The sequence below is a fragment of the Scyliorhinus torazame genome, chromosome 4 (assembly GCF_047496885.1).
Source record: "Scyliorhinus torazame isolate Kashiwa2021f chromosome 4, sScyTor2.1, whole genome shotgun sequence".
In the NCBI taxonomy this organism is placed as follows: domain Eukaryota; kingdom Metazoa; phylum Chordata; class Chondrichthyes; order Carcharhiniformes; family Scyliorhinidae; genus Scyliorhinus; species Scyliorhinus torazame.
The window spans coordinates 189,579,811-189,597,970 of record NC_092710.1 but is presented as its reverse complement, the minus strand read 5'-3'; the positions used below and the strand labels follow the sequence as shown (position 1 = coordinate 189,597,970).

Genomic DNA, 18,160 nt, shown 5'->3' with positions numbered 1-18,160 from the left:
TAACATGTGCGTACCAGATGACCATGGTTTCTCGTCATGTCTGTCTGCTCTGTCTAAATTTGAAAATTTGTAATCTGTACCCATTATCCTTGATGAATGTACCCTAGCAGTTTGATTGCCATGCTGCAAAATAATTGTTTTGCCATCTACGCCTATGATATTCCCTGGGCCTTTCCATTCATTAAAATTGTCTCTCTTATAGTATACTATGTCTCCTTGCTGAAAAACGGTATTTGATGGCCGGACATTATGCCTCAAAGCTCTGCGGATTCTTTCAGAGATTTCTGCTTCCAAAAAACCTTTTCTACTGCTATGTAATGCATTTAAATGCTCAGCAAAAGCAGAGCTAACTGTAGTCCCTTCCCAAGCTGGAGGCTGGTCATCCAAAATGGACGGAGTTTAAGGATTTCTACCAAACACTAATTGACAGGGACTGTAGCCCCCAACCATCTGCAAGGAATTCTTTGCATGTACCACCCATGCTAAAGCTGAATTTAGCTTGTAGTTTGGTCTATCTGCCAAAATTTTCCGGAGCATGTCATCTATTACCGGATGGTTTCTTTCTCACACACCATTACTAAATGGGCTTTCTGCAGCCGTATTCAGAACTGTGATATTCACATTTTCGCACATATCCCTAAACTCATCATTAGCAGATCCTCCCCCATTGTCTGTAAGGAATTTTGCCGGTGGGCCCATTCCTGGCCCTATCCATTTTTCTACGATTTGATCCAGAATTACTCTCTTTTCTGTACTTCGTACAATCGTTGATTGACTAAATCTGGTTGCTAAATCTACAAAATTTTAAATAAATATATTATTGGCTTTATCCCAGATCTTAAGGCCCATGGCCACAATGGCGTTAAATCCCTGGCCAAAGTTAGGGGTACTATCGGTCGTGCTGGTGTCCTTCTGTACTTCCTACAAACTTCACAGCGATCACTAACCTGTTCTATTAGCTTAGTATAGTCTTCATCCCTTACCCCTGCATCCTTTGGTAAGTTTTTCAGCCTCCGAGGAGACGGATGTGCAAATTGCCTATGCAGTTTTAATACAACAAGCTTTTTATCAGCTAAAGTCCCATTTTCAACTGCCATTAACACATCCTTAATATGATTTGTCAATAATGGAATACAATAGTGTCCCGACTGTGTAAATTGTAAGTCCACCGTCTTTCCAAAAACTGTTGCCTTATCCTGTTCCATACCCAGTTTCATGTGTGCTTTCTTCATCGACGGTCTGCTCAGAAGCAAAGGTATCTCACTTGATACAACATCCGTGCTAATGAAATGATTCACTCCTGCAATCTTGCAAGGGATCACCACTCTTTTCAGCGACTTCAGAGTATTATCATCCCCAAACCTGAAACTTGTGGAACTTTCAAATTCCTTAACCTTGGTACAATTTTCAGCATTCAAGGAGTCTAGGTAACATTTTAACCAGTCAATTCCACACACAGTAGATGTGCAGCCACTGTCCAATACAGCACAATTGAAGGATTCTGCAACCAACACCCTCATTACCACAGCGTAAAACTGCTTGTTAATAGGACAATGCCTTCTTTCTAGTCACTATCTTTTTCCTCTTCTGACTCTTCCGTGTCATGTGTCACTTCAAACATTCTATTATAACGTGTTGGACAGTTGAAAGCATAATGGTATTGAGAGTCACATCGAAAACATCGATTTATCATGCCCCCTGGATTTCTGGCGTTCATCTTCCTATTGTAGGTTCTAACTGGGTTTCTGTCTTTATAATTTCCGATTCCTTCTAGCGTCTTGGAACCTGTTCGTAGCCGTACGATTTTGTCATCCTGTTAGTACTGTATCTTCCATATTCTGCTTTATTGCAGGCTGACCTATTTGGGTCATCAGAGCCATCGGAATCAAATGTTTCTCCAGAAACTTTTTTAAAGCTTCTGTCATCTGATCGAATAAGGTAACCTTATCCGCAAACTGAACTCCTGTCAAAACCAGGAGCCTATCCATGTTGCTCACTCTAGCACAGTTAAGTAATTTAAAGGCCAACACAGACTGTGGAAATTCCAGTTTCTGCAGCCTTTTATATAGTCTGCCAAATTCCATTATATAGTCTTCAATGGAGAAATCCTCTATTTTCCAGAACCTAACAAAATCCGACCATGCTTCATACGCACTTAACAAGTCATCCTTCTTATAAATCTTATCCATATAACGTAACAGGGTCTGCAGACCTTCTTCTGAGTCTAACTCTTCCAATTCTAGTTCAGAAGACATTTTGCTCCGGATTTTACTGTCACAAGGTAGAGAAGAGCCAATGTCATACCTTGTTTTCTCTTTCCCAAGGCAGTTACCTTAGTCCACATAACTACTGCACTTCTCCATTGGTCATACGATCCCCTTTCAGAAAATAAGGGGGGTAGTCATATCCAGCCATCTTTATCCTGGGTTCAGCCATATACCTTTGTTGGGTTTTTTTTCTTCTCACTCACTCCTTGGTTTGGTCTGGAAAAGTTGTATCTTTCAATCCTTCACATTTGCACAGCAACCATCCTCTGCTACCATTTGTTAGATGTTTAGCTGCTGTTGTATAAAGAGTCAAAGGTTCTATAAGACCATAAGACATAGGAGCGGAAGTAAGGCCATTCGGCCCATCGAGTCCACTCCACCATTCAATCATGGCGGATTTCAACTCCATTTACCCGCTCTCTCTCCATAGCCCTTAATTCCTCGAGAAATCAAGAATTTATCAACTTCTGTCTTAAAGACACTCAACGTCCCGGCCTCCACCGCCCTCTGTGACAATGAATTCCACAGACCCACCACTCTCTGGCTGAAGAAATTTCTCCTCATCTCTGTTCTAAAGTGACTCCCTTTTATTCTAAGGCTGTGCCCCCGGATCCTAGTCTCCCCTGCTAATGGAAACAACTTCCCTACGTCCACCCTATCTAAGCCATTCATTATCTTGTAAGTTTCTATTAGATCTCCCCTCAACCTCCTAAACTCCAATGAATATAATCCCAGGATCCTCAGGCGTTCATCGTATGTTAGGCCTACCATTCCTGGGATCATCCGTGTGAATTTCCACTGGACCCGCTCCAGTGCCAGTATATCCTTCCTGAGATGTGGGGCACAAAATTGCTCACAGTATTCTAAATGGGGCCTAACTAGTGCTTTATAAAGCTTCAGAAGTACATCCCTGCTTTTATATTCCAAGCCTCTTGAGATAAATGATAACATTGCATTTGCTTTCTTAATTACGGACTCAACCTGCAAGTTTACCTTTAGAGAATCCTGGACTAGGACTCCCAAGTCCCTTTTCACTTCAGCATTATGAATTTTGTCACCGTTTAGAAAATAGTCCGTGCCTCTATTCTTTTTTCCAAAGTGCAAGACCTTGCACTTGCCCACGTTGAATTTCATCAGCCATTTCTTGGACCACTCTCCTAAACTGTCTAAATCTTTCTGCAGCCTCCCCACCTCCTCAATACTACCTGCCCCTCCACCTATCTTTGTATCATCGGCAAGCTTAGCCAGAATGCCCCCAGTCCCGTCATCTAGATCGTTAATATATAAAGAGAACATCTATGGCCCCAACACTGAACCCTGCAGGACACCACTCGTCACCGGTTGCCATTCCGAAAAAGAACCTTTTATCCCAACTCTCTGCCTTCTGCCTGACAGCCAATCGTCAATCCATGTTAGTACCTTGCCTCGAATACCATGGGCCCTTATTTTACTCAGCAGTCTCCCGTGAGGCACCTTATCAAAGGCCTTTTGGAAGTCAAGATAGAGAACATCCATTGGCTCTCCTTGGTCTAACCTATTTGTCGTCTCTTCAAAGAACTCTTAACAGGTTTGTCATGCACGACCTCCCCTTACTAAATCCATGCTGACTTGTCCTAATCCGACCCTGCACCTCCAAGAATTTAGAAATCTCATCCTTAACAATGGATTCTAGAATCTTGCCAACAGCCGAGGTTAGGCTAATTGGCCTATAATTTTCCATCTTTTTTCTTGTTCCCTTCTTGAACAGGGGGGTTACAACAGCGATTTTCCAATCCTCTGTGACTTTCCCTGACTCCAGTGACTTTTGAAAGATCATAACTAACGCCTCCACTATTTCTTCAGCTATCTCCTTTAGAACTCTAGGATGTAGCCCAGCTGGGCCTGGAGATTTATCAATTTTTAGACCTCTTAGTTTCTCTAGCACTTTCTCCTTTGTGATGGCTACCATATTCAACTCTGCCCCCTGACTCTCCTGAATTGTTGGGATATTACTCATGTCTTCTACGGTGAAGACTGACGCAAAGTACTTATTTAGTTCCTCAGCTATTTCCTTGTCTCCCATCATTAGATTACCAGTGTCATTTTGGAGCGGCCCAATGTCTACTTTTGCCTCCCGTTTGTTTTCCATGTATTTAAATAAACTTTTACTATCATTCCTAATGTTACTGGCTAGCCTACCTTCATATTTGATCCTCTCTTTCCTTATTTCTCTCTTTGTTATCCTCGGTTTGTTTTTGTAGCCTTCCCAATCTTCTGACTTCCCACTACTCTTTGCCACATTATAGGCTTTCTCTTTTGCTTTGATGCATTCCCTGACTTCCTTTGTCAGCCATGGCTGCTTAATCCCCCCTCTGATAACCTTTCTTTTCTTTGGGATGAACCTCTGTACTGTGTCCTCAATTATTCCCAGAAACTCCTGCCATTGCTGTTCTACTGTCTTTCCCACTAGGCTCTGCTCCCAGTCGATTTTCGTCAGTTCCTCCCTCATGCCCCTGTTCTGCTCCATTTCCACAAACATCTTTAATTTACTTCAACAGACTCTGCATAAAACTCTAACATAACATCACCTGACACAAAAGCCTCTTTACATATCAGTGTCAATTACTGGATACTTAACATAAATGAGACAACTAATTGGAATGTCTCTTAACCCATTACTTAACATGATGTCAAGGGCAGTCACTCTCACCTCTGGAGTTCAGCTCTTTTCTCCATGCTTGAACCAAGGCTGCAATGAGGTCAGGAGCTGAGTGACCCTGGCAGAACCCAAACTGAACAGTGCTGCAATCTACTGAAACATACCTTTCCTTCAGCCAATCCAAAAACAATTGCTTGATCTGCTGGCCAGATTAGACATGTGACAGCACTCTGAAACATAAAAAAGATTTTCTAATTTGTAAAGCAAAAATGAAAATAGTGACAGAGGCCTTCACTGCTCAACAAACCAAAACGTCGACAAAACTAACAATTTGCCAATTTTGGTATAGTGGCAGTTTAAAATATTAATAAGTTATTGGATATCCATTAAACACACACCTGTTGAGTAATGAGCTTAGTATTGCTCACAGACACTAAGACAAACAACCAAATGATTCGGGACATAAGGCCGCAGATATTCTTTGTGTTGGTACTGATGATAGAGGCTGCCTGCAACCACAGACCTTGGATCGGGCAAGCATCTGCAGGTGGACCTTCCAGATTCAGTGTCCTGGAGAGGGTCCATCTTCCAGCCTCAGAATGTTCCCAGAGATCCACCTTAATTTTCAGATGTTCACCTCCTTTCTTCAATAGTGAGTCAGTGATGTTGGGACACCTTTTCAAAATGGCACCCGGACACAACAGCAGGCTACGCTCCATCCAGGTATTCCACCTTATTTCCTGACTGTTACTGGCTAATCAATATAAACCTTTGCGTGGGTTTCGCCCCACAACCCAAAGATGTGCAGGGCAGGTGGATTGGTCATGCTAACATTGCCCCTTAATTGGAAAAAATGAATTGGGTACTCTAAATTTATATATTTTTTAAAATCCGAATCTATATTGAGAGTGGCACAGTTGTTAGCACTGCTGTCTCACAGTGCCAGGGACCCGGGTTCAATTCCGACTTTTGGTGACTGTGTGGAGTTTGTGCATTCTTCCAGTGGATGTGTGGGTTTCCTCCGGGTGCTCCAGTTTCCTTCCACAGTCCAAAGATGCGCAGGTTAGGTAGACCGGCCATGCTAAATTGCCCTTAGTGTCCAAAGGTTAGGTGGGGTTACAGGGTTCCGGGGATGGGGGCGGAGGATTAGGTCTACATGGGTGCTCTTTCGAAGGGTCGGTGCAGACTCGATGGGCTGAATGGCCCTTGTGCACTGTAGGGATTCAATGGCATTAGAGGGACCGAGCAACCTAGTTCTGTATGTTTGCAAACAAAGGTCCATTAAATGCATGACAATTTCGACCAAAATGTCTTCTGTTACTTAAAGGAAGAAGATAAAGAAAAATGAAAACAGAAACAGAAGAATTTGATTTTACGATTGTTTTGAGTGTATATTCTGATCACCTGAATAAATTCTCCCGTCGAAAGAAAAACTGATATGCTTCAGCATGTTGGCACAAAATGAAAACTGCATACAGAAATCAATGAAGGATCCGTATCGTTCAGATTAGAAAGTTCACTTACCGTCTGTACAAACTTGTTACAGATAACCTTCTTGTCACCCCTGGAGAAAAAATATCCAAAATAATCAGTAATCAAGTTAAAATGATATGGCTTAAAGCAACAAATCAGTTTGTGGATTTAATTCAGCCTCTGCTTTATTGTACTTGTAAAGTGGTTTTAAACAATAAAAATGCCCAACATTGAATTAACCGTGACAGTATATTTTATGTCGAGTTGTTCTGCTCACTATGTTGTTTATGCTGTATTTATTCCCGGTCTGTGCTGCTAACCTAGTAAAACTCACATTTATCCAACAATCAAAGGGGGCTTGGGAGGGTGCAGAGGGAGAATGAAGAACTTATTGAAGTTGCGGCATTGTACCTGTCAAATTAAGTGTAGAATTTAATATATTAACATATCAGATAATCCAACACCTGAACCAGGCATTATGACATCGAAAGCACCGATTGATCAATCTGGCTTATTAATGGAACTCGGAGAGGCATAGAAATGTCACTGAACTTTTCTTAAACTCAGCTCCAAATAACCATGCGCTACCGAGTCCCACTGGGTGGAAAGTTGAATCTGAACTTGCAGAGGAAAATCTTGTGAACTGGTCAAGGAAATTGTCTGCTTTTAGCTGGCTAAACTGCAGCAGCACCTCTGCACATACTGAGCCTTATGTGGTTCTACATGCTTAATATCTGTGGACTACACCAAAGGGAAATTTAACAAGTGTACATTTTTCAGTAGCATGAACTAAACCTTTTGAACATGACGATCGGTTTGTTTGTGTTTCCATTAAAAAGCTACACAAAAATAGAACTTGCCATTCTTCTCCAATTTTATAAACGTATATAATGCTGTCCGTCTGCCCAATGGCTATTTTGGTAGAATCTGGTGAAAAGGCCATGCCTTTGACCATATAGCTTTTCTTGCCATACTGAAAAAAAGTTATGTAGATGCTCAAAATGATTAGTTTGAAACAATCAGTGTGAACCGAATACAAATATTTTCAACGGAGCATCATAGTGATGGTTGCTAATAAGCATACTTAACTTATAATTTCACAAGTACAGCTAATCAGATAACTGATCATTTATAACTTATATTCCCGCTAACCTCACTTCAGACCAATGACTATAAAAGAACCTATATCTATTGATAATACATTGCATCGGTTGTAGATCTGTGCTGAACAATAATCTCCAGATCATAGATATAGAGGCTAATGTGAACAGTTCATGGTCAATAGTATTAGCACAGGTTGTAGAAAACAAATTAACTGGTTAACTACTCCAGTGCACCTAGAGCAAGAAGAAAAAATTGCTTATTGTCACAAGTAGGCTTCAAATAACGTTACTGTTGGAGGCTGGTACGGGAATTGAACCGTGCTGCTGGCCTGCCTTGGTCTGCTTTCAAAGCCTGCGATTTAGCCCTGTACTAAACCAGCCCCTCTGTAAATTATTTTTACAGTACGAATTGATTTTACATGGTGCTGAACACAACTTGGATGTGGAAAATGTTTGTCATATTTAACTACTAAATTAAAACAATATTATTGGGGCTTCATTTGTGAAATAATAAATACAAGAAAACTTTTACTGAACAAGGGAGATGTACGGTAACAGTTCAGTAAAACCTTTCTTCACCAACTTTACACAAAAGAATTTCCGCCATTTATCATTAATCATTTAAATGTCAAAGTTCAAATTTAACAAAAAGATACTCAGCACGCACAGAACTGCGATTTTTCTTTAGTATTTGCAAAATGAGTATGCTTGTCCTATGTTTTTCAATTCAATAACATGTAACAGACGTCTGGTCAATTTTCAGCTGTCATAATTCAGCTCAGAACACATCCCAATACGGGGCTGAAAAGAACAGCAGTTTTATGACATTCAGGTTATTCTTAACATCTACAAACAAAAACAACATGACTGTCTAGCTGTCAATGGCATCTTCTCAAGAATATCTAACTATATATTTACAAAGCTATTACATATAATTCTTTTGAAAATTCGTTTTTGTAACCTTGGAATCAGCAGGTTTAGTAGAGAATTTATCTCTTCTTTCCCCATTTTCATCGTAGAGAAGAACAACTCTGTCCACAGTGCAGACTGCAAACTTGCCGTTATTGGGTGCCCATGACATGCATGTAACTTTTGCAGCACCATCCTGCAAAGAGGAAAGAAAGCTCAAGTTCACAAATTAGGTCTGCATTAAAAAAAATATCAATCCCATTCCACAACGTTCTTCTTGAATTTCACACTAATTGTTCAAATGAGAACATAACCCTCATCTTAACCACCCTCTCTGGCAATCCACTGAAGCTTGTAACCATTCTCATATTTATTCTGATGTCAGTTCAGAACTAATCTTTCTCAATCTTTAACCTGCTATTAAATGCCAATTTCCAGAGCATGACTGACTTTCTTTCTCTTTAAAGATGGCTTTGATTTTTAGAAGTGTAACATCCGAATAGTGTCAGGTAAGTATTAAGTAGATTGTAGGACGGCTTGTAGTATGCAGAAAAGTGTATTTATATGGTAATGGAAACGTGGTCTTAGGGATCAAAATGAGCAGTGATGGGGTCCTGTAAGATAGGAGAATTGAGGAGAGAGATTGTTGGGTGTGAGAACAGTAGAAGAGGCATGTTGAGCTGTGGTTTTGTTATGGGTTTACAGCGCTATTGTACTTACATTTAGGGAGCATGATTAAAAAGTTTGCTGATGATGTATAAATTGGCTGTGTGATTGATAAAGAGGAAGAAAGCTGTAACCTGTGGGAAGATATCAAGAGGCTGGTCGGGTGGGCAGAAAACTGGCAAATGGAATTCAACCCAAAGAAGTGTGCAGTAATGCATTCAGGGAAACAAGGCAATACACAAGAAATGGTAGGGTATTGAAAAATATACAGAAAGAGGGGCCTTGGCATGCTTCTCAACAGATCCGTATCATGGATCCATAAGATGGGAAAGGAAACATATGGGATACATTCCTTTATTGGTGGAGGTCTAGAGCATAAAAACAGGGAGGTTATGCTGGAACTGTATAAAACAGTAGGTAGGCTACAGCTGGAGAACGGTGTACAGTTCTGATTTCTGCATTAGAGGAAAGACGTGAGAGATTGTAAAGGAGGTTGACAAACATATTACCAGGAATTGAGAACTCCAGTTATGAGGAAAGATTAGATAGGATAGGGCTACTTTCTTTGGAAAGTAGGACGTTATGGGGAGATTTAATTCAGGGGTATAAAATTATGAGGGGGCATAGAAGGAGGACTTTCGACCCATCACGCCTGCACCGGCCATCAAACACCTGTCTACTCTCATCGCATTTTCCAGCTCTTGGTCTGTATCCTTATGTGTTATGGGTCTCAAATGCTCATCTAAATGCTTCTTAAATATTGTGATGGTTTACACCTCTATTACCCTTTCAGAGAGTGAATTCCAGATTACCACCACCCTCTGGGTGAAAACGACTTTCCTCAAATCCCCTCGAAATCTATGCCCCCGAGTTATTGACACATCTACGGAGGAAAGTTTCTTCCTATTCACCCCATGTCCCTCATAATTTTATGTACCTCAATCATATCTCTCCCCACTTAGTCTTCTCTGCTCCAAAGAAAACAACTCCAGTCTATTCAGCCTCTCTTCATAGCTGAAATGCTCCAGCCCAAACAGCATCCTGGTGAATGTCCTCTGCACCCTTTCTTATGCAATCATATCCTTTCTATAGTGTGCTTGCCAGAACTGCATACCTTACTCTAGGTGTAGTGTTTTATACAGCTTCATCACAACCTTCCTAGTCTTATATTCTATGCGGTAGGCAGTATGGTAGCACAGTGGTTAACACAGTTACTTCACAGCTCCAGGGTCCCTGGTTCGATTCGCGGCTTGGGTCACTGTCTGCGCGGAGTCTCACGTTCGCCCCGTGTCTTCATGGGTTCCTCCGGGTGCTCCGGTTTCCTCCCACAGTCCAAAGATGTGCAGGTGGATTGGACATGATAAATTGCCCTTAGTGTCCAAAAAGGTGAGTTGGGGTTACGGGGATAGGGTGGAGGTGTGAGCTTAAATAGGGTACTCTTTCTAAGAGCCGGTGCAGACTCGATGTGCCAAATGGCCTCCTTCTGCGCTGTAAATTCTATGCTTCGGCTAATAAAGCCAGGTATCTCATATGCCTTCTTCACCACCTTATCTACCAGTCCTGCTTCAGGGATTTTTAGACATGCACCCCAATATACCTTTGGTCCTCTGTACTTCCTAGTGATCCATCATTTATTGAGTATTCCCTTGTCTTGTTAGTCCTCCCAAAATGCATCACCTCTCTCTTTAAGGCTAAATTCCATTTTCCAACTTTTTTGCCCATCTGACATGCCCATCTATATTGTCCTGTAATCTAAGGCTTGTCACCTTGTTATTTACCACATCACCAATATTCACGTCATCTGCAGATGTCCTGATCTGTGAACTCCCACCACATTCACATCTAGTTCATTAATGTAGGGTATTTCTCAGTCAGAAGATGGTGGGATCGAGAATTCTGAAAGGATGATGGAGGCAGAAACCCTCACTGCATTTAAAAGACACTTGGATATGCACTTGAAATTTTTTACCTTCACCTGCCTTTGGACCAAGAGCTGGAAAATGGAATTATGCTGGCTAACCTTCGGCTGGCACAGACACAAGGGCCAAATGACCTTCTTCTGTGCTGTAAATCTTCTCAGTTTATTCAATTAAAATAGATTTAGTAATCAGATATTAAATCTAAGTGTTTAGCATTATATAGTAAGCATAAGCATTTAAATGAGCACTTGAAACACCATACACAAAGCCACAGACCAAGTAGTGGAAAATGGGATTGAAATAGATAGGTGCTTAATAACCGGCACGGAAACGATGGGCCGAAGGAGCTCTTTCTTTGTTGGAAAACTGATTCTAAGACTGTGTATATGGGAAGCAGAGTGGTGAGTTACAACTCATCCCTCTCCCAAACTGAATAATCAATTCACCATCTGTATGAGGTGGAGATGCTGGCGTAGGCTGGGGTGGGCACATAAGAAGTCTTACAACACCAGGTTAAAGTCCAACAGGTTTATTTGGAATCACTAGCATTCAGGTGAATGAAGGAGCTGCGCTCCGACTTCTTACCGTGCCCATCTATATGAGATGATTGAAAATGAACGAGTGGCCACATAACAATATAAATAAATGTACACAAATGCAGAATAAAAAACCGGGAATGCTGGAAATAGTCAACAGACCAGTCGGCTATAAAGAGAGAAAAATATTTTTAACCTTTCAGGTCAATGTCTTTCCATCAGCACTTATTTCAATATATTTCCAGCACCCATAGCACTTTGCTTTTATATAAAAGGGAGATTGATCAGTAAAGAGCGCAGTTTGGGAGTTACACATCGAGTGAAATTCAACTGTGAAAGCAGCAGATCGTGCCCACATAACAACAGCGGGAGGCTGTGAGCCTCTTTGGGACGGTGCCGAGGGTTGGGAGAGGTGCTACACAAATGCAAAAGTCCTCTTTCTTCCCTTGCCGGAGGGCTGGGGGGGGGGGGCACAGTACGCTGCGATCATCCCCACGTTAAACGCTCATAACCGGAGTCTCGAAATCAACGGTAACTCCTTCCCCATTCCGCAGTGATAGCACAAGGCCGCGGGGGGAGGCCCCGCCTGTCTGTCTGTCTGTACCTGGGGGCTCAGCAGGGTTTTCAGGTGTTTCAGCTGCATCTCCCCTCCCCCTCCCCCTCCCCGCTCGGCTCCTTTGTTTCTGCTCCGGATCCGAACCCGCCGCCGTTTCCCAGGTTACCGCCCGGCCACGCCCCCTCCCCCCTCCAAACGTCATCCGAACCTGCGCAGCAGTCCCCTCGATGACTTAATCACCGAAGCCGCGCGCGCAGTGAGAAGAGACGTCAGTTATATTTTTGAATGAGAACGGCCCGTTTAGAAGGTCGTGGGTGGGAAGAGCGTCCGGGCGGCTCAGCGCTACCGGGATGCTGCTGGACAGCGACGTGCACAGGACGTACTGACGTCGCGGAGTTCCCCCTCCCCCCTTCCCTTCCCCTGTCCCACCGCAGCCGGGGAATCTGACGGTGGAAAATGGAGTTGAAGCTGGAATAAAAATGCTAATTTAAACGGAAGAAATTTTAAAATGGTTCGCACCCTCACGCTCTCTCCACAAAAGCACAAGCAGACCCGCCAAAAGTGGAGATGCCGGGGATTGAACCCGGGGCCTCATACATGCAAAGCATGCGCTCTACCACTGAGCTACATCCCCGTGGTGGAAAGAGCTGGCGGATGTTGTACAGATCCTGTAGCTAGACGGCGTCTGTGCTTCGAAATCTACTTTGTGGTCCCACTTTGAGCCAATTAATATAGAACCTATAAAAGCTCAGAAGACCCGAGAAGGCAAATCCAGAAGATGTTTAATTCGACAACAAAAGTAAAGGCCACAACATATATTACAGCAAACAGGACCATCATTTCTGGGACTGGCTTTTAATTTTTTTAGCTGTTTTTGTTGAGGTTTTACATTTTATACACTGTACAATCAACAAGGGTATGTGCATCGGGCCGGCTTTTATTAATCAAGTTCCATGAGTCCCAAGTGATGGGCCTCTGCACCCTCTAATATCTTCGTAAAAGTGTGATAGCCAGAGTAACACAAAATATTCCAGTTGAGATTGAACCAGGTTGGTCATAATCTCCTTGCTTTGGTACTCCATGCCTATAAAGCCCAGTGCCCTGCATGTTTTTTATAAATGCTTTCTCAATCTGCCCTACCGTCAACGATTTATGAATATATACCCAGAGTTCATCCACCTCCTTTAGAATTGCACCCTTTAGCTTATATTGCCTCTGCACCTACCAAAATATATAAATACTTCTCTATATTGCCATGTGTCTACATGCCCATTCCAGCAGTCTGTCTGGAAGGCTATCACTATCTTCCTCATTGTTGTGTATCTTTAAGAGTCTATGCTGTGTAGTCAACTTCCCTTCTACAGTATTTCAACAGTGTATGAAGGTGGAGGGCACCATTCGTTCTGCTTGGGTTGGGTGGCTAGTTGTGGTTCTGGTGTGTAAAAAAAAAGTCAAGTCGCCACAGCCCCAGATGACCATAGGCTGCTTTCCCCTTTGAGGAGGAGAGCTGACTGGCAGTTTTTAACCTGAGTATCACCACATATCAGGCGAGGGGCAAGGTTAAAAAGGCAGGGCCTTCATGAATAACCTCAGCCGTTATGGTACCTCAGCTGGTGTGTGTATATGTGTAGAAAATTTAGATTTAGATTCATAGTCACGTGTACCGAGGTACAGTGAAAAGTATTGTTCTGCGTCCAGTCCAGGCAGATCGCACCATACATGAATACATTGAACATACTATGAATACAGAATGTAAGTACATAAACATAGACATTGGGTGCAGCTTACGGAATATAATGCTGCAACTGTAGAGAAGATGCGTAGAAAGATCAGTTCAGTCCATGAGTGGGCCATTCAGGAGTCTGGTAACAGCAGCGAATAAGCTGTTTTTGAATCTATTGGTGTGTGTTCTCAAACTTTTGTATCATCTGCCCGATGGAAGAGGTTGAAAGAGAGAATCACCCAGGTGGGAGGGCTCTTTGATTATGCTGCCCATTTCCCCAAGGCAGCGGGAGGTGTAGACAGAGTCAGCGGATGGGAGGTGGGCTCACATGGTGGACTGGGCTGTGTTCACAGCTCTCTGTAGTTTCTTATGGTGTTGGGCTGAGCAATTTTCATATCAAGCTGTGATGACATCGATGGACCAGGTCAGATTGTTTGCGATGTTTATACCTAGGAATTTGAAGCTGTCAATCATCTCCACCTCGGCACCATTGATACAGACAGTGGTGTGTATGAACTTTTTGCTCCCTGAAGTGAATGACCAGCTCCTTAGTTTTGCTGACATTGAGAGACAGATTGCTGTTGTTACACCACGCCACCAGGTTCTCTATCTCCCTCCAGTACTCTGATTTATTATGGTTTGTGATCCAACTCACCACAGTCGTGTTATCAGCAAATTTATAGATGGACTTGGAGCCGTATTTTGTCACACAGTGATATAGAGAGTATAGTAGAAGGGGGCCACGTACGCAGCCTTGGAGGTGTAGCCATCTGGGATGGCCACTTTCAGTGTATAAAATGGACACTCGCAGAGCCTATAGGGAAATATGAAGAATGCAAAGCAACAACCCGGCACAGAGCCTGAATGTATATTTGGAAGGCAGTTTGCAGACGGAATCGAAACTCTGGGTTGATTTACATATTGATGGCCCATCTCCGGGAACAAAGGACTAATGCTCAGGTGGCCGATACTGTCTCAGACATTCCGGCGCCACTACCCAAACCAAAAGACACAAACAAAGCAAGGCCAACGGCCACCTAGGACACGCCCAGCCATCAAGGTACCCGCCCCATTATTGGTTTAGATCAATGACAATGATCAAGAAGCTGTCCAATTAATTGGGACCAAGTTTAAGGCCCGCCTAAAAGCGCGCAAAGCCCCATCAAGTATAATAAGGAACCCCGCCAAAGGTTCAGTCTCTTGGATTTGGCTCTCAAGCGGAGAGACCCTTCCACCAGCATCACCAGAAGCAAATAAGTTCAAGGTCAACGCTCGCTACCAGACGGACAACTTTAGCTGTACTCCTGTTACCTCTTCAAACCCAACAGCCTCAGATCTGAACAACGGCCATTGTTCCTCTGACCTAAGTGGGCACCCGAAGTTAAGTATAGGTGTTAACGATAGAGATAGTTTAGCTTGTAGTATTATTGTGCATGAGTAAATCATACTGTGTGTAAATAAATACCATTGACTTTGAACTAACTAAGTGGTGTATTGGCTCTTTGATCGGTATTCGGGTTGAACCTTATGGCGGTATCGAGAGATACCTGGCGACTCTGAAAGCATACTCATAATTAGGATTAAGAAAGGCAACCTTATTAACTACTATATTTATAGCAAGTAAACGGAGCAACATTACTGGTGACTCTGGTGGGACTCGACCTAGAAGTGGCTTTGTCACTCTGAGAGAACCCAAATTTGAATTAGAAATCCAATTGGAAAAAGAAAAACCACAAGCGTAAGACCAATATCGATCAAACCTCAAAGATTCGGAAGTGTATTATTTGCATGCGTACTATAAGGTAAACTCGATAGATTTTGTTGCGTAAAACTGTCGGGTATTTTGCAGACCGGAAAATAGCGTAAGCTGTACCCGTGTTTACATCACCGCTTTATTCCCCCCGGTTCCAAATTCGGTAGAAACCCATAGGTAACAGTAGAGATTGCAATGAAGGCAATGGAAGGCCTTATGAACCCCCAGGAATTCGAGGTCGCAGCGACCAATAGAGCAGGGCAGTGTCCCATATGGGAAGAGGAAATTTGGAAATACCTAAAAGGGAAAGGATGGCCCCTTTGGAGCGAATTTTGTGCAAACGACGAAACAGGTCCCAGAGGTATAGGACATACTTGGTGGGAGAACCTGACCGAGATTCATAAGAAAAGCTTAGGGAAAGCTCGTAAGCCGATGGCAATCGTGTCCTGCTTGGCACAATTACGAGGCACAGAGATTGAAGACAGAGAGAAGACAGCGAGATTAAAGACAGAGAGAAGAATAGTGAAGGATGATGTGTTGGGTGTTCTGGATCACACACAGGTCACCAACACTTGAAGTAGTGCAACACTGTTTTATTAAAAGGTTAACTATTTAAACACACTTGAACTGTGGGTAAATACGATACTAGCTTCAACTAAAGACCTTTGCCTTGTCCTAACCAGTTGATGCACTCAGCACATGGTGAATGTCTGTGTTGCAGGCTGTGAGCTTTGCTCCTAGCTAGCTGCTACTCGAATGAGCGGGAACTCTGATTCCCCCTGTCTTTATAGTGCGTGTGCTCTCACTGGTGATTGGCTGCGGTGTTGTGTGTGTTGATTGGTCCGACTGTGTGTCCATCAGTGTGTGTCTGCACCATGATATACTGGTGTATATTATGACATCCCCCCTTTTATATAAAAAATGTGCCTGCGTGACAATGAATAGTGTGTGGTGAATATTCCTGACTACGTGTGTGTGAAATATTTACAGGACTAACAAAGAACAAACAAAGAAATGTACATATGTACATATGTACTATGTACATAAAACTAAGCTATTTACATGAGAAGGTGCCTGGTGCAGAAAAAACAGTGTGTCACACAAATAACGAGATGAACACTATATACAAACCACTTGAACGATTAAACGGAAGAACAGAACAGACCAGAGAGTCCATTAGTGCACAAAGTTCACAAATTAAGTCTCTGAGGTGGGCGACGAATTCTGGTTGACCGCCTCAAGGGTGGGTCAGGCCCACCACAGGCACCATTACCCTCAGCGGTTTCACAGGACACTTGCAGCAGGGACACATCACAGCCCCTGTAGCGATTCAGATAGGAAACATTAAAACCAAACACCCCGTCGTTCTCATAGATTGACCCCAGACAGCCAAACACATTTTTGGGATAGACTTTATGAGCTCCCACAATCTTTCGTTCGACCCCGTAAACAAATGTGTGTGGAGAATGGCAAAGGCAGCACGAGCCCCCGCCACGCTCACAGTTGGAGATTACGCACACAGGATTAGCGCAGTAGGAGACTTCTGGTTCGATCCACGAGCCATTAGTCAGGACAAAGACGTTAGAGACATTTTGCAGAGACACAAAGCTTCTTTTGCCCAGCACAAGCACGACTGCGGCAAGATAGCAGGTTTAGTCAACATTACAGGACCCGACCCCAAACTCCCAAAACAGTATGGTTTTCCCCAACAAGCAGAGGGAGAAATCGCAAAGGTCATTCAGAGTTTGCTTGACCAAGGCGTACTCCATTCAGTAGCCTCAACGAACAAAGCTCCAATTTGGCCCGTCAGGAAACCCGATGGCTCATGGCGACTGACCATCGATTATAGGGAATTAAACAAAGTAACCCCAGTAGCAGCCCCCACCGTCGTGACGAGTCCTGAGACAATGTTAAAACAGGGACTCCAGTAAAATAAAAATTTGGTTTTGGACATCAGCAACGGCTTTTGGTCCATTCCATTGGATAAAGCGTGCCAATATAAATTTGCTTTCACCTTCCGGGGACAGCAATACACGTGGACGTGCCTACCACAAGGCTTCCACAACTCCCCCTCCATTTTCCACAGATAATTGGCAAATGGATTAGCAAAATTTTCTCGACCAGATTGCCTTGCCCAGTATGTAGACAACTTGCTTTTACAGACGGACACTAAGGGAGAGCACATTTCGCTTCTCACCGAATTATTAGGACTCCTTCATGAAATTGGATGTAAGGTAAACCCCAAAAAGGCCCAGATTCTACAAGAAAAAGTAATTTATTTAGGCACAGTAATCACCCATGGCAAACGCGAGATCGAGCAGAAACGCATCAACTCCATTGTCGAACTACCCTTGCCCCATAATGTCACAGCCCTCCGGTCATTTCTAGGACTGGTTGGCTACTGCAGGAACCACATCGACGGTTTTGCCACAAAGGCAGCCCCTCTTTCCGAACTCCTAAAAAAGCAAGCCCCTTGGGAATGGCTTCCACAGCACACGGATGCCGTGGATGCATTAAAACGAGCCCTCAGCACAGCTCCCGCAATACAGGTCCCAGACCCACTCTCCCCATATGCAATTGAGGTTGCAACCACCGACCGAACCCTTTCAGCCGTGCT

General features: G+C 43.2%; 1 protein-coding gene and 1 non-coding gene across 2 annotated transcripts in view; both read right to left on the bottom strand.

Moving 5' to 3' along the window:
- The window catches only part of ift172 (intraflagellar transport 172), a 211,697-nt gene extending 199,456 nt beyond the window's left edge, over positions 1–12,241 (bottom strand). Inside the window, exons 1-5 of the mRNA XM_072499027.1 lie at positions 12,116–12,241; positions 8,443–8,586; positions 7,239–7,351; positions 6,430–6,469; positions 5,070–5,135 (exon numbers count right to left, since the gene is read on the bottom strand). Coding sequence (XP_072355128.1) covers positions 5,070–5,135; positions 6,430–6,469; positions 7,239–7,351; positions 8,443–8,586; positions 12,116–12,154 — 402 coding nt within the window. The 5' untranslated portion in view covers positions 12,155–12,241. The remainder of the gene's footprint in view (positions 1–5,069; positions 5,136–6,429; positions 6,470–7,238; positions 7,352–8,442; positions 8,587–12,115) is intronic.
- A 388-nt stretch (positions 12,242–12,629) lies between these two features.
- On the bottom strand, positions 12,630–12,701 carry trnaa-ugc (transfer RNA alanine (anticodon UGC)). Its single transcript has one exon. It is a non-coding gene; the product is annotated as a tRNA-Ala (tRNA).
- Between the last annotated feature and the right edge of the window lie 5,459 nt (positions 12,702–18,160).